Raw genomic sequence first — 24,632 nt, 5'->3', positions numbered from 1 at the left:
CCTCATCACCCAGCGTCTCACCGAGGTTCGCATACCGCACTGTCATCCCCGCCAGCCTCCCGGCGCACGCATCCAGCGCCTCGCCATCCGCCATCTTCAGGCGATCAAACTCCCTGTGCAGCGTCGCCAACCTCGCCGCGCGCATCTGATCGGCGCCGATGAACCTCACCTTCAGGGAGTCCCATACCTCCCTGGCGGTGAGCTTCGTCGCCACCTGTAGCAGCACGTCCTCCGACAGCGCTCCGAGGAGCATTGCGCGCGCTGCCTTGTCCTTCTTGGTGTTCACCACCGCGTCGCCCGGTGCCACCGCCTCCCATACGGTGTGAACGTCGAGGACTGCCTGCGCCTTGATCGCCCACACGGTGTAGTTGTCCGACGTGTGCATCGGCATCGCCATCGACACCGATCCGCCCGCGCCTCCGCCGTGTGGTACGATCGTCATTGTCGCTGGCGAGCTCCCGAACCGTGGCTCTGATACCAAATGTTATTGCAGCCGCTCTATGCCTCCCTCGTCGTGCTCTTGTCAGAACGAAACAGAGGAAGAAGAAGGACTGGAGATGATGGATTTTTCCGGCGCACGTACGCCCAGCAGCGCGAACGGCCTTGTATTGTCTCCCTCGAGCAACAACTCGAGTCCCCCATGTATTACAACGATTCATGGCTACGGGATTTATACCCAGCTAGTGCACGTACGGCTCAGCCCACCCAGCCCTCCTACGATGCCACGATCTGCATGCCTAGCGGTCGCGAGCTCCCACGACGCGCACGCCACGCCACACGTATCCCCCCGCGTCCCGCGCTCCCAGGCCCGCGCACCCGACACGCACGCACGCAGTCGCCACAGGCCGAGTCCAGCGCCCCGACGCGGTCACTCCTCCGCGTATCTCGCCTACATGCAACAGCCCACGCGCTCGAATCGCGTGGACACACACGACCAAACCTGCCACGGGCTTATTGCCCTACAGATCTGACCAAGAGATGTAATCGATTCTGTAATGTAATGGGGTGATCATTGGTGTAAAGTAATTGGTGGCAGGTGATCTTGTACCCGTTATTGCATTCCCAAGGAGCAGCAGGATCACTCTGCCACAAATTGTGGCCTGAATTTTCACATTTCGGTTTTGCTAAATCGAAGTTTCCAGATATCTTTGCATATGCTCGGGACATCTGTTTTTTCCCGGGAACCCACATCTCAACAGAGACTTCGCCTCCCCAATCCCCTTTCCGTCCTTGCCGCCGCCATAGGCTGCTGCCCGGTCGGCTATAGCCAAGAAAGGTGGCGATCTCAGACTTCACTTTCTTGCCCGAAGCCTGGCCCAAAAAACCAAATAAAGCTCGAAATGTCCATATAGATATGTTTTTATACAAAATAAAGGTATAATAAATTAATATAATGTTTTGGATATTATAGCTTTAATTAAAAATGTCGATGTTCATGTGTTTCGGGCTGGGTTCGGGCTTGGAACTTTTTCTTTGGGCTTTGCCAAGCCTAGCCGAACCCGACCCGGCCCGAGGAATGATCAGGTTTAGGGGTGGCCAACGCCACTAGGATCGTTGGCGGTTGTTCTGTCCGGTGCATCCACATAGCTCCATGGTAGATCGGCGGTTGTGTTCGTGATCTGGGTTGGACGCATTCACTTATCTCTGCTCTGTGTGCTCCTTCGTACGGATATGGGTCAGAAGACTTATCGGTCCTAGATGTAGATGGGGTTGGAGGTGGTGATTCAGATCGAAAAAAACCCAAGTCGGCACTGGTCAACCGCAACAGTGACGATGCTCTAAGATGTCGTTTTTTCTTCATGAAGATGTTCGTTAGATCTGCTGTCATCTTCATCACATCATTTGTCTCCTGGATAAAGCCCTAATTGTGGTGGACGGTGACGATGCCTTCGGTGTTGTTCCCTTTTTGAAAACACTGTCCAGAAAGAGAGTTGAACGGTGGATACCATTGTGTTGGCGTTGGCGAGGTGGCGACAATATCTTAGTGTGAGTACGCCGGATACTAGCTAGCTCATGACTAAGCTGATTACTCTCTCGCCTAATAGCATTAACCTGCACATCTCTCCAACCTAAGAGCATGTCTAGTAGAACCCTCAAACCCTTAAAGCCTTAAAGCAGTTTTAAGGGTTGAGAAGTGTCAGTTTTTGGCACTTTTAAGGGTTAAAAAACAGGGGCAAAGACTAGAACCCTCAAATCCAACCCTTAAACTGCTTTAAGGGTTGGGTTTGAGGGTTCTAGTCTTTGCCTCAACCCCAACCTTTAAATCTATCATTTGACATCTCACAATTTATGACTACAAGAACACAATCAACCTCTAAACAAACTACCAAATGACAATCATTGATGCATGGTTTAATAGTTTACATCACAAAATCATCACCTTCCCCCTCTCATGGGCACCATCACCAAAAAGTTGCACCTCGGCGCCATCTCATAGACCACATGCGGGCTCCATCAAGCATCTCCATAGGCGTCGGTGGAGTCGTCCACACCGCCATCGCCACAACTACTCATCGGAGTGTCACCTCGAAAAGTAGAGGACGCACCACGGAACATCCTCTTCCTCTCCGTGATGTCCTCCTTGTAGTCCTTCCACCATTGCAATTGGTCTTGATCCATGTCCTTCTTGGACATCATCATGTGCTCCTTCTCTTTCACCATGAGTTCTTTCCATACCTTTGCCTCTTTGAGCTTGATCATCCTCTCCTCCAAGTCGGCCTTGCGCTTTGCTTCTTCACGCTTTGCTTCAACTTGTGCAAGCTTGACCTCTTTCTTCTTCTCGGTGATAAGAAGCTTCGTCTCCAATGTCTTCGTTGTCAATTCCTCTCTTGCCTTCATCATGTGCTCCATCTTCTCCCTTAGGCTTGACGCCTCTCCTTCCATCTTCACCCTTAGCTTGCCCTTCTTGGTTCCATCGGGCTTTCCCAAGTTCCTCTCCTCCTCATCTTCACTATCATCCATCCTAAGCATTGCCGACTTCTTGGGTGCGGTCTCTTGATCCCTCAACTTCCACTTGTCAAAGGTTTGAAGAATTGCCCAAGCATGCTTAAATGGGAATGGCTTGCCCTTGGAAGCGGCAATCTCCTTGTACCTCATGCCGGCAATTGTCTCCTGTCAACCACACATAATCACATAAGAACCCACCAATAGCATAGTACACACACATAATCAAAATAGTGAAGAGATATGTACTCACATAGTCACTCTCCATGCCTCGGTGTAGTTTGTCGACCGCGCGTGTGGGCGGGAAGCGGCGGCGAATGCCTCCTCCCCTATCTCGGCCACCTCCTCCTCGTCATCCCCTTCATCCTCCTCATCTTCCTCCAAGTCGTCACCAACCCTAAAGGGTTCTAGAGGCAGAGCCCCGAGGTCCACCTCCGCGTCTTGGAGGAGGTCCATGAACGAGGATGGGGTTGCCATTTCCTCGAACACCTCGTGCGCGGCGGGAGGAGGTTCGGCGACGGCGGTGGGCGGGGCCGCGGGCTTCTTCCGCGGCATCTTCACGGCCGGGGACGAGCCGGCGACCTTGGAGGAAGCCCCTCGCGGCCCACGGGAGGCCGCCTTCGGCCGGCTCTTCTTGGGGGCGGGCGCGGCGGCAGGGGCGGGCGCCGGGGCGGGGACGGGGGCCGGGGCGGGAGCCGGGGAGGCGGGAGGAGGCGGTGCGAGGCCCGCCCGCTGCCGCTTGGCCCCGACGTGGGTCGCCGCCACCACGTCGGCCACGGTCGGGTGTCGGGCGGGTGCGGGGGCGGGGCCCGAGTCGGGCGGGGCAGGCGCGGCGACGGGCACGGTGCCGGGCGGGGGCGCGGCGGCGGCGGAGGCCTCCATGGTCGGCGCGGGGCGAGGCGGCGGGAGGAGGTGGGGATGAAATTTCCCTCCCGCGCGAGAGGAAAGAGGAGTGCGGGTTGGGGGGGGGGAGTTTTTTCTCCCAACCCTCACTTCTAGAGGTTGGGAAACAGTTTGAGGGTTGGACCTCTAAATTTTTTTACGGGTTCGAGGGTTTAGATGTTCTAGTCTATGGTTTTTTTCGATGAAAACTGTAAAAAAAACAGTTAATTTTAAGGGTTTAAGGGCTCTACTAGACTTGCTCTAATAGCATTAACCTGCACATCTCTCTCAACATGCAACATGGCCTATATCTCATGCACTAAGCCTGCACCTGAAGACCGATTTTTAGCTGTTTGCTCATTACCCTGTATCAGTGAGTAGTTAATATAAGAGCTGTGAAAATATCCATTTATCCTGTAATATATAATATGCACCCTGGTGCGTATTCTAGAAAATATTAATCAATAGTAAATCATGTGGCTACCATCATCGACTTAGGGATGGAGACAAATCAAAATCTGGGAAATTGACTTAATAAGGGTATAGACACACCCTTTATTTTTTAAACAAGTGGCGCAGGTCATCTAATTAAGCCGACTTTCTCAAACAAACAAAAACTGATTTGGAGTGAGCAGATGAGTGTTCCTTGATGTTTTTTTCTTCTATAATAGAAGACTATTTCAGTGAGTGCTTGGGAGCAAATGTACTTTCTCGATATTTCTATTGGTGCCAATTAAAGTGCATAACCGATGTGATCTACTGACTGACCAAGAAGTGGGCACTGGTTAATGATGATAGTGAAGATAATGAAGTTAACCAAACAACCATGCATGCATTGCATGCAATTAATCCATGTACACCTCCGACACCATCAAGTTGAATGGCCTGATGTACCATGGATGGATGGATGGATGGATGGACGATGGGAGGATGGAGGCCACAACTTTAGATTTTGCTTTACGTGGTGGTGCCTCCAACTACCCAAATTTGGCACATGAAAGAAATGGGATGAAATCAAACTCCACATGCCTATAGCTTGTACTCAGCTAGCACCAGCACTTGGGATTTAGTAGGTGATAATGGTACAATGCTGGACTTCACCTGAAAGAAATGGGGTGAAATTCGACATGACTAGTGTAGCATGTACCGAGCTAGCACCAGCACTTTGGATTAGTGGATGATAAGTCATAAGGCCGACCTTCGTGCTTCGGGCCAAATGCAAATTAATCCCCCACAAAACAAAGAAAATATAGGGTAATATAAAATGCATCGGAAGCTATTGATTGCAATTTTTTGTTGATAGCTTACCAAGCTGATCGCTTGGTGCATCGGAAGCTATTGAACTTTGTGAGACGGTGAAAATCGGTCCTTGGTCTCTAAAAATTTGCACTCGAGGTCCGAATTTCTTAAAGGGCCCACCTATGGCCTGAACAAAAAAATTTGGGTGACGTGGTCACTTATCCAATGTGCAAGTCGATCCAACATTTATTTTTTTTCCTTTCTGCAATTTCCTCCTCCCATGCATTCAACTTTTGATTCACAACCATGTCTTTATATTATTTGTGGTCAAAGTGAGGCCCTGGCCTCAAATACCTATTTGTTCCCCACCCCAAATCCCACCTTAGTTGAACCCGATGATACTCGGCCTCTCCACCAATTGTCCTCCCTGCTGCTGCATGGTCCTCCCCTCTGCCACTCGTCAACCCTTCCATGTGCGCAACTCATCATATCAAGCGGAACGAAGGAGACCGGAAGCGTCAACATACCGCATACCTAGGATGGTTGCGAAGGAGGTGTTTCTCATTAGCCGTTTGTACGTGAGGTCCATGGCCACCGTTGCTGATAAGATCTACTCCCTCCGTTTCATAATATAAGTTTTTTTAAAGATTTCACTAGAGGACTACATACGGATGTATATAGACATACTTTAGAGTGTACATTCATTCATTTTGCTTCGTATGTAGTCCTTTATTAAAATCGCTTAAAAGACTTATATTTAGGAATGGAGGGAGTACATATCTATTGATAAAAAAGGTAACATCGAACCGCTATTGCACCTACCAGCGCTCTCGGACTTGTTGCACATAACGATACATTGGTCGACGCACTATTTTTCAAAATCAGTTTCAGGAAAATTTCAGCATCGATCGAAATCACAAAATTCAATGAATTTCTGTGGTTTTGAATTGCATTTTGGCCAAATGGCCAAAATATTCATTTGAATTCAGTTAATTACTTGTATTTTTGAAGAGTATTTTGGAAAACATTTGAATTCCTGTGTACTACCGAAATCGCTTAAATATTCTGTCGAAAGGTAAATATTACAGTGTCTACCGAATTCAATGAATTTCATTGAAATCTCACTAAAAGTGAAAATCACGTGGGCATACAGTCCATCCACCAAGATTCAAATCCTATAGGATGCTGGTGAATGCACGAAAAAAAAAGACATTGTTTACATAGCAAAACGCCAAAATAAAAGAGGACGGATTGACCCGAGGCATTGCGAGAGCAAGGCATAGTACATATCAGTAGGTGGGGTGTTGCAATCCAGCCAAAGATATTGCATGCGTTGCTGCACCCACGTCCATCATGACATGAACTCGCATCACCTTTCGAACATGCGCTGGAACTACTGTCACTGTGGCTTGGATCCGCGTTTGACCATTGATCATCAGATAGCGCAGTGACAAATACCGTGAGTGGTCGTCACCAACTAAATCTTTCCCTAGATAAGGAGGTGGATGAAGGTCCATGTGTCGACCGCTCTTTAGCTCCCTGTGGAACATGCGTCGGAGATCGAACGAACGAGGATGGCCACATGATCCGAAGGCTTGTCGCAATCCCACGATGCTCGGACGAGGATCGCACTTGCTGTACTTTGTAATACTCCTAGTTAGTAAAATACTATGCTTAGTACATGCTTATCTTCAAACTAATCCGTGGTAGGTCATGTCCAGTGCTACAGCTTCAGGTAGGCCTAGACCCCTCAAGTCAAATCGATGACCCTGCTGGTGGATTTGGATTGACAATAATCAAACGTGCTCAAGATATATACGATGTATGATGGGGTGGACGATGCGGCGCCACTCACTCGCAATGCAGGGCGGGAACAGCTGGTGCCCAAATCTGAATTCCACTCGGCCCATCGATCATGATCATGCATCCATATGACAAAATCATGCTTGTTTTTCTTCTTTTGTATATAGAAAGGATATGGAAACCATGTGTTTTGCACCAGAAAAGAGAGAGAAAAAATCGATGTCTGGATAAGCCAGAAGCAGAGAACGTTGTCCAGTGCTGCTATCACCTTTGTCATAGGTACTGATTAAGTTGATGAGTTTGGTGCAAACATAGTATGCTTTTTGTTGTAGAATAAAACACATTGCTTAATTTGTAGTGCAGCTTTGGGTGGTAGATAGATCTTCTGATGCTGGATGCAGAAGATTTATTCTAATTTACTTAAATTGTGCGTGTTCTTTTTCTTCTCTAGATATACTCACAATGTGCTTTTGCACCCCAAAAAAGATGAAAAATCGATGTCTAGATCAGCCAGAAGCAAAGAACCTTCTCCAGTGCTGCTGCCACCTTTGTCATCCTAATTAAGTTAATGAGTTTTGCGCAATATATATGTTTTCATGTTGTTGTCCAACCAAACACATTTACTTACTTAATTGTAAGTGCAGCTTTGGGTGGTAGGTAGGCCAACAAATGTCTGGACTAGATATAGTCTGGATCTTCTGATGATGGAGGCAGAAGATTAATTAGTGCTTATTGCATCTGGATGTGTAAATAAGTAGTATATTGAAGGAATCGGTTCCTTGTGTCTTATGTTGTGTGGCATGAGGTGTGGCTGTCGGTAGCAGGGAATTTCCAGCCACAACTCCATGATGGGGCACAGAATGATTAGCTCCAGTTTCATTCAGTAATAACATCTCGGTCAACCGCATGGCCTGCAAATCAATCCTTTTTTAACCTGCATCTAGCTAGAGTGGAATTTCAACACTTGCTAGTACTCAATTACCCTAACTGGTCTACTAGTTTGCAGACCAAATTAGCCACAAGTTTTTTATGCAGCCAGGTTCAGCTCTGATTAGGACAGGCATATAGATTGTGGGATGAACCTTCTTTTCCATGATAGGCAAGGTACAATTGATGGGAATATTTAACATTCATCGACATCCAATTCATATACTACACTCATAGTTGCCATCCATCCATGATAGGGGAGGAAGAGCACATATATATCATTTTGGGTATCTCACACTGAATTTGTTCCCCAAAGTGCGCATGCCATCATCAGGTCGCAGGGGTAATCTTCACCTTTGATTAATACTCCAGTTGTAGTTATCTTGTTAATTCCTAGTTTACTGGGTGCAGAAGAGAATAAACCCCTTCTTTCTTCTCTCTTTATTTTCTTGTACTTGCATAAACCCCTTTTGACCATGGAGCTGAACCATGGCAGGCATCCACTCTGTACTTGCTTAGCCACAGAATGCAGGACACTGGGCATCAGGATAAAGGAGATATGACATAAAACATACAAAATCTGAATTGAACCCTACCATCGGGCGAGTTGGAAAATATTAATCGGCAACATACGCCCCCCAGCGTGCACTTGTCAGCACAACTATGATGTTATTTCCTCATTTTACACATCTTTATTCGATGCAATATTTTGCAAGAGTACGATTTGTACAGGTACCCAGAAAGCCAACTTTCTCAAATTCAAAAATACTTGATTGGTAATCATAAGCAAAGAGCAGATCATGATGGAACATGGAGAGATGTAGTGGTACTAGATTTGGATCGCACAACAGATTTTGCCTGCAAAAAGGAGGGATTTAAATGACAGAAAAGAGAGGTATAGGCTGTAGCTGGGCGACCAGCAGATTCCTGGAAGTGAAGGAACAGGATTCGGCAAACGCCGTGTCGACCGATGGGGAGTACTTCATCAGGCCCCGGACCAGACTCTACATTTGACAAAATCGTTCTGCGAGCATCTGATCTGCCCCTACCCATACGGGCCCAAAGGATTTGACCGCCATTTTGCGGCGGCGAAAGAGAACATATTCTCCTTCCAGATGAACAACGGTTCGAGATGGCGAGCTTGCGAGATGTTGAACCGACTGATGTTCGCTCCAGAGCCTTGTGTGTGAAGGTTGGCGCTAATAATTGTGTTCAAAGTTCGCAGTGGTATCAGTTGATGTCTGAAAGACTGGGCATCTGAACAATCTTTTGCGATCTTACGAAAAAAAAAGGCGACGAAATGCCATGGAATGGATTGGCCGAGCTATGAAAAGATGGCATAAAGGCAGAGATGAAGGAACATCTCTGAAAGCTCAAAGGAGGTTTAAGGTTGAATAGAAGCATGAGCTTTGCATGGCCTGAACTGTACTGACAATGCAACGTGGAAACAGATTATGATGTATGCTAAAGCAGAAGAGCACAGGACCGATTCCATCAGAATGTAACGAAATGCAATCCAGGTGCATTACACGAGCACTGTGCACTACACAAACCATCCGAATGCAAGCAGGATCTTTTTCGTGTTCGTGTAATTCTGTTCAAATTTTGCAGTGGTCACCACTCAGGCTGATGGCTGATGTCTGAAAGACTGGGCATCTGAACAATCTTTTGCGATCTTGTCGCGAAAAAAGCCATGAAATGTCGCGGAATGGATCCGCCGAGCCTGAAAAGATGGTATAAAAGCAGAAATGAAATTAAGGTGCTGAAAGTTTGCAGGAGATTTAAGGTTGAATGGAAGCACGAGCTTCGCATGGATTAGGCATTATGCAGCTGTGCTGGCAATGGGCCACGAAAGCAACATATGCTAAAGCAGAGGAACACGGGACCAATTCCGTGTGAATGCAACGAACTGAAATCCAGATATATTACACAAACACACTGAGAACACATTGAAAGATATATTACACAAACACACTGAGAACACATTGAAAGATATATTACACAAACACACTGATAACACATTGAAAGAACGCATCAAATCAGAATTCAGAACAGTATAGTTGAAGCCACAAGAGAATGTGCAAGCAGGATCAACGGAAAGAAAGAAAGCCATACAAAGTGGAACGGGTGAGCTGCTCCTCGGGTCACAACAACAATGTTCACGACATGTCATTTGTAGGACAAAGATGTTCGGATGAAACCACAATCCACATAACAAGTAAAAGAGATATAGATATCGCATTGTTCGTGCTCCTGTAATTCGGGGCATCAAATGTCATAGGACAAACATATACCTGAAAGGAAACATGATATTGCTCTGAAACTGTAGTAAGTCTGACTGACAAACAATGGTCTCTACCAAAAATTTGCAACTACACACGGTATCTACCAAGGATAATTTCTTTCTAGCAGTATGAACTTTAATACAACCTCACCAGAATTACAGGCCAAAAGGAGTCATAGGGACCCAACTAACACCTAGAGCGCCGCGAGATCCATATGAGCATCCTTTTGCAGAAGCACCACTTCTCTGTTCACACCCTAGGTAGAGCAGCACCCTTTCTTTGTGTTACCGGATGAATCGGCAACATTGATGGTGGTTCCTTGAGTCGGAGGTCCACTGCCAGCAGCCTCCTGGGCAGCAAGCGCCTTCTTGCTTATGATCTGATGGATGTCGGAAAGGATAGTCTGAAACGCCTTCTCGACATTCAAGGCTTCCAGTGCTGAGGTCTCGAGGAAGGATAGCCCTTCCTTCTCTGCTAATGCCTGGCCATCTTCCTCTGGGACTGACCTCAGGTGGTTGAGATCAGACTTGTTTCCAACCATCATTATAACGATGTTGGAGTCAGCATGGTCACGGAGCTCACGAAGCCACCTATTGATGTTTTCAAAAGTTTGCTTCTTTGTTATGTCATACACCAAAAGTGCTCCCACAGCTCCCCTGTAGTAAGCACTTGTGATTGCACGGTACCTCTCTTGGCCAGCAGTATCCCATATCTGAGCTTTAATGGTCTTGCCTTCTATCTGTAATCATACTTCCAGACTCGATCAGAAAACCAACAGAACTAAAATGGTAATACAAACACTATCTCAGAGAAATGGAACATGAAAATTTACTTGCTAAAATAAAACTTGCCAAAGATATACACATGGCAATAGAAAAACAAGCAAATGATAGATGCATTATCCTAGAATTAGTAAAATTCACTTCAAAAGTTTGACTATACTAGAGCAGTAACACGCGTACATGATAAAATGAAACAGCTCCTAAACTTGAAAAGTTTAAGTGCTCTTTTAAGATGTACTCTTCTATATAAACAGGCCATGTTCCGAGAGATGAAGATCGAAAGGTCTGATCCATAAATCATGACAATACAGTGCACAGACGCTACGTGAGCTGAGTCAGCCATTCATATTCAAGTGCCAGCGAAAACTAAATGCCATGCATAACTGCAATTGCTGTGACAGTTTATGAGCATTGGTTCAACTGAAACCGGTCTTACAAGACTGAGAAAGGAGTGTGGACTTGTAGATAATTTCCATAGTTTCTATGTAAATAAACCAGCACAACAAGTCTTGGTCACAGTTGCAAGTTTCCTTCTTCATTTTTGATGAGGAAAGACGGTTGCTATAAAAGCCAGATCTGACTTAAAAGTTGATATACTGCCCTTGCAGAATCAACTTAGCACATTTTTGTGCAACCAATTCCAGGGGTCTCCTGACCACAGATAAAACAAATGGCACACACAGCACAATGATGCAAAAGCAGCCGTGGGTACTAGACTACCTATCAGCAGGCAACACGTGCAAAAGAGGCATCATCATTATAGAGATTAGCTTAACTTGGAACGATCTAGATCAAAACCGTGGGTACATCAGGTGCGCATGCATCCCCAGTCCCAGACCACTAAAAGCGTGGGGAGAAGAAGAAGAAGAAGGAGGAGGAGGAGGAAATCCCTAGATCGTGATGGTGGGAGGCTACCTGGAGGGTGCGGGTGGCGAACTCGACGCCGATGGTGGACTTGGACTCGAGGCAGAACTCGTTGCGGGTGAAGCGGGAGAGGATGTTGGACTTGCCGACGCCGGAGTCGCCGATGAGCACGATCTTGAAGAGGTAGTCGTACTCGTTGTCCACCCGGTGCGCCATGTGTTCCTACCTCCTCCGCCGCCGCCCGCCCGCCCGCCCGCCGCCGCACGCGGATCCTGCACCAACCGCGCGGCCGAGATCCAGCCAGCCGAGGCGGAGATCAGTGGGTAGGTAGTCGAGGATACGGATGAAGGGGAGCGGGCCGCGGGATCCGGCCGGGGCGGGCGGGGGGGGGGGGGGGGGGGGGATCGCCGCGGGTGCGAGGGGAATCGCGCGTACCTGGGATTGGATTCGGTTGCGGATTCGCCGGTGGGGGGAGGCGCGCCGGAGAGGAGAGGGGGGTGGGTGGGGAGGGGGAGGGAGGGTGGAAGGAAACCGAAACGAAACGAGAGGCGGAGTGGGGGCGGTGGTGGTACTGGTGGGTATACAGCGGGGCAGCCACCCAAGGCCAAAATGGTTGCTGATTAATTATTGGGGATTACTGTAGTTCACAATTATCATCGGATCACTGTTTTGTTATTTATTTACTTCGGGTTTTTTTTTACTAGACAAATTTTATGTACTACTACTTTCGATGGAATCACTGTTTTATTTTATTGTTGGGGTCAGCTTCCGCTGTTTTTCAGCACCGTCGGTTTGTGCCACTGACAAATGGAACATCCCTTGTTTCTCAACTCTATCTTGCGTAGACGAGACCGACACTCTTTCAGTACTAGGGGAGATAATAGCTCCTGGTAGCTAATGCCTTTCTTTTGTTTTTTTTAGGATTCGTGGTAGCTAATGTTTTCTTATTTATTTTTTGAGGATTCGTGGTAGCTAATGCCAAATAAACACGATCCGAGCCGCAATAATGACCGACTTCGGGTCCCAATTTTAGCGACTAGCAGCTCCATGAGTTCAGGGTTTCAAAATACTCCCTCCGTCACAAAATAACTGTCTTAAATTTGTATTAGCTTCAGTACAAATTTGTACTAAGTTTGAGACACTTATTTTAGAACGGATGGAGTAGAATTTACTATCCAGTTTTGTGCACAGATTGATTGTGGTACGTGAGAGTGTACCGCAACAATTTCCTCACGTGCACATTGATTTTGCATCGGACAAGCTTGTTGACACTGTTAAACTTTCAAAATTTGCAGAACTCATATAGGGCGTGTAAACAGAAAAAAGATGTTCCCCAAATACATCACAACTTAACAAAAATATCCTGGCAAAGAAAAAACTAGTAACAAAAATATGTGTATTTTTTTAAAAAAACAAATAAACTACGAATAATTTGAATTAAAAATGTGCAAAATTTAGGAGAGCTTAATAGAACATATTTGAAAGTGCAAAAGGTAAACTTTGACATATAAGAACACACGTGATTCGTTCTATTTAAATCTCACGAAGTTTCATTTTCTGGATTAAGAAACTTGCATAACGAGACGAATATCGTAAGAAGATTAAAGAACAAGATCAACTAAGTTTTTGATAATTATCTAGAATTTTAAGCTTTTCTTGAGTGTTAAGATTCAGTTTATCTCTGGTTCATTTTTTTCATGAAAAATTCAACAATATTAGCTCGTCAATACAATATGAGTAGAAATAAAGATAAACACATCAATATACATATTCTGCCTAAGGGCATCTCCGACAAGGACACTCAAATCACATGCATCCGTCTAGACCAAACGGTTCGGACGTCTGTTTCGTGTACTACATGACCTAGGGCGGACCATTCATGCAACTACATGGTTGGTTGAATCCCAAGGGGAAGCATATGTCAGACGACATGTACCGGCTCTGATTTTAACATCGTTGAATTTGAAATCGGCAAATTCTAAAAGCTTACTGAACATCCGGTTATCTTAGATGTATTTTTTCACATTTATACTATTGTTGTACTAGGGATAATTACATGTTTTTTATGGATGAATTATGCTATTTTTCATAACTATTTCGAGTGTTGCGGTTAGGACACAAGTTTGAATGGCCGACTCCCGTATCATTGTTCGTGGACTAATCCGGACCAGTTGGTGGATGGTATTGATTTTGCGGTCGGCGTTGGAGATGCCCTAAACCTTCATGGGTTTTCGAAAGGTGCAAAATGGTATTGAGAATTGAATGGTCAACCCTTTTTCTCTCGCTTGGTCGACATGTTTGAGTAACAAATTATAAACCTGCCTCTATTTTAAGCTTGTTTAAGGACGGTTTTGGCATTAGACAGATCAATAAATTCTTTTACCCCATTTTCCAAACATTGTATTTGTAATATGTAGCTATTTTCACTTTCTTTACGTGCACCTTTGGCCTTTTTGATAAAAGGCCAGTTGCACATTAAAAATACATTTCTTCACATTTTCCAAACATGCAATGCTTGTACTTATAATGTACAAAATAATTAATTTGTTGCACTTTTGATGATTTAGTTTTGGGGTTTCAAACTTTTCCCTTGGTTGGATGTATTTTATATATACACTAGTTGCACATTTTCAAACTGTGTGACTTGTATTTGTGTTAAGTGCAACAAAAAGTATGTGTAACTAAAACATGTTTTCCATAGCTTATTCTAAAAGTCAGTAAAAGAACTAGCTTTGTCTAAAAAAAGCAAAAGAACTAGCCCCTAAATGTGGTTTACCTTTCCTCCCCTCCACCAGGTTGTGCATCGTGGCTCACTTCTCACAAGCAAGTTGGTGTGTAACCCCCTAGGTCAGTTTGTGCTCTACGACGCCTACGAGCCCATCCTCTATTCCTAAATAGCTACCTCCCACTAGTGATTTTTCCTACACTCTGGTGATGCCACATCACTCGATGACGTCATTTTCGGCAGGTTTTTCGCTGACTTTGTTTGGTGCCTATTTTTCTTTTTGGCCACTTCGTTCACCAGGTAAATGGAACGCTTCGTTTCCCCTGAAGGCCCACGACACCGGCCAGTTTATCTTCCCAAGCGAGTCCCCATGGGGCGTTTTATTTTCTCTCGCAGAGGATTCCAATGGCTGCCTCCTTTAATCTCCAATCTCCACGATAGCCCCTCTTCCTACTCACATTCAATTCCCATCAAATAGAGGCATTGGTAACCGATGCTATTCCTAAACAACCTTCTAAATGACCTTGGATGGGTATTCAACAGCCCCTCTCCTTCATCTTCTAAATTCCCGTCCTCATCCTGCCCACCCCACGCTACCTTGAAAAATATAAACGACCTTCATGTGACGAACTTGAAGTCTTTGTTGTTCACAAGATCGCCTGCTGTGGCACGCATACTGCCTGAGACACATCAGCGTACCTCTCAGTCTATTGCAATCTATTTTGACACTTTTTGACAGGTTTTCCATATTCCTCCATTGCCAATCTTCCTATGCTCCGTTGCGTCTTTTGCTGTCAGACTTCTATCATGCATTTTACATGTTGATTATTTTTACCCTGCTTGCCATCAGTCAATCATAGGTCTGTAATAAATCTTTGAACCCCCGCTCAATGATGTCAATGACTATGCTTTGATCAGCTTACTCTTTCTGCATTTGTTAAGGTTCAGTCCATTATTTTAATCATACTAAAAGCATGTGCCTGTTAAATTTTTTGCACGCTAACAAAAGTTTGTTTCCAAAAAAAGTTGCAACTGTATGCATGTCAAAGCAGAAATTTGCGTGAGGGTAAATCAGCTAACTTGATTAAACTAAACCAACTCTTCTGAATTAACCAGCTCGCTGTACTATTCAGTTAATTCTCTACTACTCACAATGCAAAAAAAAAATTACATCATTTAAACTTCAGTCTATTCTACAAAGAATATACATGCTATGGCGCCTTCCATGCCGGTTACCTATATACTCTTATATTTGTCTGAATAAACTCTTATATCATCTGCATTGATGCCCACCTATTCTAACCGGGAAACATTCTGATACTTCTATATGCTTTGAACACTACATATACTCTTATATTTGTGTGAATAAACTCTTATATCATCTGCATTATATTACACTTCTCTACTGCCTATAGGTCCAAGAAACACACTAACCCATCTTACGACCATTCATTCTCCCATATATCGGGTAATTTGAAAGAATGAACAAAATGGGACACCATATAAGCAGGTCGCAGTAATTGAAGAAGACTGCAAGAAACATCAAATAGATCATGCTAAGAATATTGCTCATGCAATCATACAATTTATATTTATACTACTAATAAATTTGAGTTATTACATATATGAAAGCATGTTGTCTCTTATAATTACCTCCATATGCTCATATTGTTGATTCAATGTGTTATCTTTGCTACAATATGGACGTTAGTCACAAAATTCTTAACAAATTCCCGCAGCAACGTGCGGGGCATCATCTAGTTGCACATAAAGACCCCAGAAATATTTGAAACGGTGTATTATGCTATTTGAGATTGGGCCGATCCATTTGCATAGTACTCTAGGAGAGTCGATCCACTGTAGCAGTTTAGAAAAAGGTTTGCTCCTTTGAGAAAGAAATCACAAATTGGGGAAAAGATCATGAAAATTGAAAAAAAACTCACAAATATGAAAAATAATCACACACTTAATCTTTATTTGTTAATTTCAGGACAGTTTCTATATTTCATTTAAAAAATCATGAATATAAAAAAATATGCACGAATTTGGAAAAAGTTAATGAATTTTGAGGGAAAGATTTCATGAAATTGTGAAACGTTCATGAATTTGAGGGAACAGTTTGCAATTTTTTTGTTAAAAAACTTCGTGAATTTCATAAAAGTTCATAAATTAAAAAAACACAAATAAAAAAATAAAAATCTATAAAGTTCATTCACAAATTAGAAATAAAGTCAGAATTTAAAAAGTCGGCAAAGTCGAAGTTTTATTCATGTACTTGAAAGAGGGAACACTGAAAAGTTCATGAAAACAAGTTCAATGTTTCAGAAAATGTTTATTATTAGTTCAAAAAGATCATGAAATTGGAAAAAATCATGAGTTCGAAATTTTCATAATCTGTAATGTTTGTTCAAAAATATAAAGTTCAAATAACAAAATAGTGTTACAAATTTTGAGAAAAAAAACACATTTTTGGAAGAAAAAAAAATCAGTTTTATAAATTCAAGCATCTTGGAAAAAAGAATTGAAAAATATAAATGAAAGGAAAAAAGAACAAAAAATGAAAAATGAAAATAATTCAATAAATGAAAAAGTAAAAAACATAAATAAATAATGAAACCCGAAACAAAAACATGTAAGAAAACCCAGCCCGGAAGCTTCCGAAAATGAGCGACCACACTTATGCTCGAAATCTTTTAATGAGCCAGACCATAGAACACAATGTTAGTTTAGCTCGGAAGACCGAAATCATTAGTGAGTGAATATATTTTCTAACGACTACTCTCACCTTCAGAGTTTGTGATAAGTGACGCACTCCATGCGTGACACTTGTCGTATTCTGGTAGTTTTTCTTTTTTTCGTAGATTCATATTTTCAAAACATTTTATCCCCTAAACCGTGCATTTAAATTTCGAACCGTTTTCATCGTTGACTTTCTCGCGTCGAGATCTTCAAAACTAGATCTAATCTTAATAGGTTTTGACAAAAAAAAATATAAAAAAAACCGGAAAAAAACCGGACGAAAAAACCATGCATCACGCGATATAAAAAAACAGAAAACGCGGTTATTTTCCCTTTCCGAGAGGCACGGATCGTGCCTCTCATGAAGGCAAAACCGTGCCTCTCGCGAAAGTAAAACCGTGCCTCTGACGAAAAAAAGAGCAGAAATCACGTTTCCCCCCCTTTTTGGGAGAGCCACGGGTGTGCCTCTCGCAAAGGCAAAACTGTGTCTCTCGCAAAAAAACAAAAAACGCGTTTTTTCCCTTTCGGGAGAGGCACGGACGTGCCTCTCGCGAAAGCAAAACCGTGCCTTTCACGGAAACAAAACCGTGCCTCTCGTAAAAAAACAGAAAACGCGTTTTTTTTCCTTTCCGAAAAGCATGTGCGTGCCTCTCGCGAAGGCAAAACCGTGCATTTTGTGAAAAGCAAACCTGTGATTCTCGCAAAAAAATGAAAATGCGTTTTTTTTCCTTTTCGAGAGGCACGGTCTTGCCTCTCAGAAGGCAAAAATTATGCCTCTCGTGTAAAAAGTGCATTTTTTGCGAAAAAAATGAATTTTTTTCTCTAAAAGTTACGAAAGACCAGTGAGAAACCATAACATAAAAAATCAGAAAAACCCACACAAAAAAGGCGAAAACGCGTGCGAAAAAATAAATAAAAAAACAAAAGTCAAAGAAAACGCTCAAAGCACGACACGTGGCGGGTGCTGGAAACGCGCCAAGTGGCGGCGCGCGGGAGCAATCATAGAAAGGCTTCCGAGAAAATGCTCGCCAACTAGTTGCTCCCTCGGAAGACTGGGGGATTGAAAACAAACACCGTGAACCACCAATGAATGTTTGACTACGCGCATCATGCCCAACTAGACTCTAAGAGCAACTCCAAACAAACGACCCAACCGGACGGTGATTTGGTCCGCTTTTTATCCATTTCGGTCGGCCGGCGGACACCAACGTCCATTTCGGTGTTTGGGTCGGTGCATGCGCCCAACGCTGACCCGACCCTTTTTTTGTCGGTGTGTAAAAAAAAGCATTTTCAAAAATAATAAACAAGCATTAATTAAACATTAAAAGCCGACCACGAAGGTCGACGAGAGCCTAGATGTCTCCATTACATTATAATTGAACAAAAATAATAAACACCCTAGGCGTCCTCATCGTCGGCGGTGAGATTGGGCTGCGCCGGCGCGGGCAGAGCTGGTGGCGCAACACGGGCGAGCTCCTCTCCAGACGCAGCACGCTCTTATGCTGTAGGTAGGCGACCTCCTCCGAGAGCAGCGCGCGGGCATAGACGACGGGGGTGTTGTCGTTGTTTTGGGCGGAGCCGGCCATGGCTGCTTGTGACGGCGGCGGCGCAGCACAGGCGTGCACCTCCGTTAGGGTCCTCTTATGCTGGAGGTAGGCGACCTCCTCTGGGCGCAGCACGCGGGGCGTAAACGGGGGCGTTGCCGTTGTTTTGGGTGGAGCCAGCCATGGCTGCTGTCTAGGGTCGCCGACGAGGGAACAAAGGGGTGGCGAGATAGGGACGGGGTCTGGAAGCAGATGAGGCCGAACCCTCTTCGCACGCTTGGATTAAAAAAGACTGATCGTAGTCGCTGACACGTTGGCCCGCGGAGGGTGTCCGTCACTAATTATGTTGACAGCGAGTAGTTGGGACAGAAACCGAAAAGGCGCGCGCGTCCTCATCGACGCATTTCAGTCTCAAATTTAAACAGGAAAATGGATCGACGCGGATGCGAAGCGAACTCGTTTTGACAATGCATTGGTATGTTGGGCCATCACTTTTGTCCGCACGTATTCAAACAGACGACGGTGGACGAAATGGGTCGTCATGTTAAAGTTGCTCTAACTGGCTGGCACGAAATATTTGAGCTTTGCTACAAGTACGGACGTTTTACATGATTTTTACAGGCAAAGTTGAAGTGGCTTATTTTAATTGATACTTAGATGAGGCCAGCCCCATCCTAAGAATTGGGAGGGAGATTAGTGAGGAGGAAAACCCATCAATCCGTAACCTTCTGTAAAAAAAGTCCGTAGGTCTGGCATTTTCCAAAAATTTCATCACACGAAACTTGAAGCACCCTTGAGCAAGGCCCGCCAGGAACGGTCAGTTTGACTGTTTTTTCATATGCATGTTTGTACCAGTGCAATTTACACTACGAAAGAGAATGCTAGTTGGGTTAAATGCAGGAGACCAAACGACACAAAGAACATGTGTGAGAGCATGAAAACCCTCGAAACAGTCTAGAAGCATACACCAAAAAAACGTACAAATAACCAAACAAGCCAAAACTGTACGTAAGCAGCGAGCCATCCATCTCTAATTGCATCATGTACACGGGTTCATCGACCACATCAGCAGGCCAAAGAGTGGATGGAGCACATCGTTCATCGGATGGCTGACGGAACTCGGAGGCGTCGCGCCCACGTCCTCCACACATCACCGGCCGTCCGATGCGTGCGGCATCCGGCCTTTCCCGCCCGAAGAAACGCTCGCACGCATGGAAGATGGAACACGTGGCTCCACCGCAAAAGTCAGCGCTACCTGTGCTCAGATACTCTCACGTGTGCTGTGCTGTGCTGTGCTGTGTTGCTGCACTGTATAGCCAATGAATACGGTGGCTGGTGTGTGCTGTACGTACTGGTGCTAAACGAGCTGAGTGAATGTACATACGTTACTGCTATTTTTCAGGAATACATATACAACGTACGTACGCTCTTACTCCTGCCGTCACATGCAAGTCAACACCTACGTACGTACGTTACTGCTATTCCATAGAAATCTACTACTACTAGCAATCGACATTTGGATATGAATGCGATTTTCGAATCTTTTTAATAGGTCAAAGTAACGCCACGAGTCTTGCAAAACGTGTGCAAAAACGTCCTGCCTCTACTCAAAAAAAAAAAAAACTCGGCGGGCTGGAGCATTTACTTACTCCCTAATTTGCCACGGGCTGTCAGCAGTAACTGTACTAGCTGTCAGTAGTAACTGTGACACTTCTGCAAATAGACACACGCAAAAAAATACAAACAACAAAACAGTCCTCCAGCCGATTCGTTGGCCGTCCGTCCGTCCGTCTCAGAAAGAGCTTCAGGAACACGGCCTCCTTTCGCGGATTCGATCCACGCGTGCGCGGCGCACACATCTCCTCCGATGCTCCCTCCCTTTCCTCCCCCAGCTTCTCCTGCCTGCTCCCCTCGGTCCATGCCGCACTAGATCGCTAGCAGCCGCCTATATAACGCCGAGAACCTTTTCCTCCAGCCTCACACCACCACCAACCACGCATCAGTCGACTACGTGCTGTGCTCCGGCGAATCGGAAAGAAACCGGCCGCGCGCGGTTCTGTCTTCTGGAAAGGCGTTGATTGATTCGGCCGGTGATGACGAAGCAGCACCAGCAGCCGCAGCAGGGTTTAAGCTTCCGCCATATCCTCGAGGAGGAGAGATGGGTGGACGACTCCTCCGTCGACCACCGCGGCCGCATGCCCCTCCGCGCCGCCACTGGCTCCTGGAGGGCCGCCATGTTCATCATCCGTAAGCTCGCTACCTCCTCGAACTGCCTGCCAGATCTGTCCGTCTCTTTCCCTGTCTCTGTTCAGTTGGTTGATGGTGGCAGTGTGTGGTGTGAACGTTCTTGACTTGTTGTTGTGTCCGTGGTTTTGGCAGTGATCGAGTTCAGCGAGCGGCTGAGCTACTTCGGCATCGCCACCAGCCTCATGATCTACCTCACCAAGGTGCTGCACCAGGACATGAAGGTCGCCGCCGAGAACGCCAACTACTGGATGAGCGTCACCACGCTCATGCCGCTCCTCGGGGGATTCCTCGCCGACGCCTACCTCGGCCGCTTCCGCACCGTGCTCCTCTCCACCGTCGTCTACCTCCTCGGCCTCGCCCTGCTGGCCGTGGCGCAGCTGGCGCCGGGCCTCAGGCCGGAAGGCGCCTCGGTTCCGCGGGTTCACGAGACGCTCTTCTTCGTCGGGATCTACCTCGTGTCCGTCGGCACCGGCGGCCACAAGCCGGCGCTTGAGAGCTTTGGCGGTGACCAGTTCGACGACGGCCACGCCGGCGAGCGGCTGCAGAAGATGTCCTACTTCAACTGGTGGAACTGCGCGCTCTGCTCCGGGGTGCTGCTCGGGGTCACCGTCGTCGTGTACGTCCAGGAGCGGGTCGGATGGGGCGCCGCCACCGTGCTGCTCGCTGCAGTCATGGGGTGCTCCCTCGTGGTGTACCTCGCGGGTTGGAGGACGTACCGGTACAGGGTGCCGCAGGGCAGCCCGCTCACGCCGCTGCTTCGGGTCGTCGTGGCCGCCGTCTCGAAGCGGCGCCTTCAGCTGCCAGCCGATGCAAGCGAGCTGTACGAGGAGGACTGCGGCAAGAAGAGGCTGCTCTGCCACACCGACCAGCTCCGGTGTCTCGACAAGGCGGCAATCGTCGAGCATGATGGCGAGGTGTTGCGCGGGGCGTGGCGACTGGCGACGGTGACGCAGGTGGAGGAGACGAAGCTGGTGGTGTCGATGGTGCCCATCTGGGTGGCCACTCTCCCGTTCGGCATCACGACGGCGCAGGTGTCCACCTTCTTCGTCAAGCAGGGCAGCGTCATGGACCGGCGCCTCGGCCCGCACTTCGTGCTCCCGCCGGCGTCCATCTTCGCGCTGGCCGCCATCGCCATGATCGCCACCGTGGCGCTATACGACAAGGTGCTCGAGCCGTGCCTGCGCCGCGCGACTGGGACGGAGCGCGGGCTCAGCGTCCTTCGTCGCATCGGCGTGGGCCTGGCGCTCGCCGTGGTGGCCATGGCCGTGGCCGCGGTCGTCGAGCGTCGGCGCCTGCACTCCACCGCCACCATGTCGGTGTTATGGTTGGTGCCACAATTCGCGCTGATGGGCGTGGCCGACGGGTTCGCGCTGGTGGGCCTCCAGGAGTACTTCTACGACCAGGTGCCCGACACCATGCGCAGCCTGGGCATCGGGCTGTACCTGAGCGTGATCGGCGCCGGGAGCTTCCTGAGCAGCCTGGTGATCGCGGCGGCGGACCGCGTGAGCTCGCACGGCGGGCGGCGGGGCGGGTGGTTCGGCAAGGACCTGAGCCGGAGCAGGCTGGACCTCTTCTACTGGCTACTGGCTGCTATCTCCGCCGTCAACCTAGGTTTCTACGTGATCGTCGCCGCCCGGTACTCGTACAAGCAGACCGTAAAGGGCAACAGGGTCGGCGTCGAGATGGGCGGCGCCGGCGACGTTGAGTTCGCCACCGCCACCGCCCCTTAACCAAGTTGCAGCAGTGCCGTAGTGGTAATCAAGTAAGGATCCAACCGTGGGCTAGGTAGGAAGGATGGTCGAAGCCAATGGCATCATCGTTGGCTGAAATCTGGTTCGTGAGGATTAGTCAAGGGATTAGAGCATCGGTTTTCTTAAAACCCATATATATCTCTGAGATAAGTATTTGCACATCTAAATCCTATATTATTAATCTTACGTAGATATATTATCATTTTATATGCTTGTTTAATCAGTTAGATATGCAATAACTATATCACATTTAGATGTGTTCTAGACACACCCATCATTAATTTTGCTAAAACATATCTAAATGTGTCTTAGAGCATCTTTAACAAGCGTCCTAAAAAATATACAACACCAAAATAGCGTTTTTAGCACACTAAACAAATGCGTTCCAATCCAGCGGCCCCACCTGCAGTAGCATAGAGTTTGCAGCACGCGTGGACGGGCGCATCAAATACGCGATACCGTTTTGATCCGCGCACCGGATCGAGTATAGCGCGCGCAATTTTTGCGCGACTTCTGGAGCGCCCAAGTCGGATCCGCGCGCGCTAAAAGAGGTTTTTTTACAGAGCGCCGCTTAGATAGCACGTCTCTTGGAGTTGCTCTTAGGATGTGTGTGTTTCTATGTGGTCGATCGTTTTGTGTAGCGGACTGATCAAATGATGTCGGGTCTCCTCGCCTCGTGTAATAGCGGATGCATATAGTGAAGTCTTGCAACAATTCAGGGGCTTCTCTACTAGATATAGTGTTGGGCCAAGTCCCTTTACATGGAGGTGTGTTGGCAGTCCAATATCAGCCCATTAATTCAACACATGTCTGTCGTTGATTCTCGCTGCATCCAATGATTGTGAGTATTTTCTGGTGAAGGAAGCAAGGAGAAAACCCTAGCCACTCCATCCCTACTGGTGTTGGCTGCCATTCGAGAGTGTAAGAGAGAGCACAAAAAAACACAACCTGTGAGAGAGAAGAAGTGAAGTTTCTGTCCAGATTTAAGCTAGTGATTGGAGGCTCAAACATGCTTGGATCGATCCCAAACTTGGTGACACCATTCCTTACTTTGAGTACTTCGATCTAGTTAGCTGGTTTGAGGATTTGGTCAGTGAAGCATCATATTTGAGAATGACTTTTTTAGCTCTAACTCTTGCAGTTTCAGAACAGAGTAGTTTGGGGAGACAAACTGTTTGGGTGGGCAAACGGTGTCCGATTAAGCTAAAATTTTGAGGGATCTCACGAACTTGTGTATCTACTTGTCTGCCAAATTAGGCGTTGTTTGGTTCAGTGGTTTAAGGTCAGTTTGTAAAATACTAAAGGGGACAAAAGTTGTGTGTACTCTACTTTCGTGAAATCTTGCCTCTTGTGGTTGTTGTTGCTGTTGCCGGTTGACAATGTGGTGAGTGTGTTGTAAATATCTCTAGAGGTTCTATAGAAGGTTTTTTCACGTTAAAACCCGTGTCACATGTGCATGTTGTTTGTGTTATTCCGCTGCTTACTTGGTGGTTGAAGCTGTCCTCAAAGTTCATCACAAGTGGAGGGGGTTGTGTAGTGTGCATATTTAGTGTGTCAGTTAATTTGTGCAGGTCATTATTGTTGTCCAAGCCCAGCAAAGTGGTATCAGAGCCTTGGTTTTATTATACAAATTGCTGAGTTTCTTTTGGTAAAAGATGAAAGTGAATACCAGCAGGATGATATCTTCGAATGGTACAAATTATCAAGCATGGGAGGGCAAGATGGGAGACTTGTTATATGTCAAAGAATACTCGAAGCTAGTGTTCTCTAGTGAGACGCCGGAGGGCATTGAGCAAGGTCAATTGAAGGTACTTCATCGCCAAGCCTGTGGGTTTATTCTCTGCTACTAGGCTCATTACCGGGCAGCTGGGAGACCTTTAAGATCATGGTTTGCAGTTCAG

At 46.4% G+C, this 24,632-nt stretch overlaps 2 protein-coding genes across 2 annotated transcripts; one reads left to right on the top strand and one right to left on the bottom strand.

Annotated features, from left to right (window-relative positions):
- Positions 1–10,085: 10,085 nt before the first annotated feature.
- On the bottom strand, positions 10,086–12,268 carry LOC123453090 (ras-related protein Rab11C). Its single transcript, XM_045129851.1, has 3 exons — positions 12,161–12,268; positions 11,777–11,997; positions 10,086–10,818 (listed from the first exon to the last, which is right to left on the bottom strand). Exons 2-3 carry the CDS (start codon positions 11,939–11,941, stop codon positions 10,336–10,338), a joined length of 648 nt encoding a protein of 215 aa, XP_044985786.1. The 5' UTR covers positions 11,942–11,997; positions 12,161–12,268; the 3' UTR covers positions 10,086–10,335.
- Positions 12,269–20,511: 8,243 nt separating this feature from the next.
- Positions 20,512–22,916, top strand: LOC123453089 (protein NRT1/ PTR FAMILY 5.7-like). The gene is made up of 2 exons (XM_045129850.1): positions 20,512–20,980; positions 21,113–22,916. Exons 1-2 carry the CDS (start codon positions 20,827–20,829, stop codon positions 22,708–22,710), a joined length of 1,752 nt encoding a protein of 583 aa, XP_044985785.1. The 5' UTR covers positions 20,512–20,826; the 3' UTR covers positions 22,711–22,916.
- The last annotated feature ends 1,716 nt before the right edge of the window (positions 22,917–24,632 follow it).

Source organism: Hordeum vulgare, chromosome 5H (genome assembly GCF_904849725.1).
Source record: "Hordeum vulgare subsp. vulgare chromosome 5H, MorexV3_pseudomolecules_assembly, whole genome shotgun sequence".
NCBI classification, from domain to species: domain Eukaryota; kingdom Viridiplantae; phylum Streptophyta; class Magnoliopsida; order Poales; family Poaceae; genus Hordeum; species Hordeum vulgare.
This window is presented reverse-complemented; position numbering and strand designations above follow the sequence as displayed.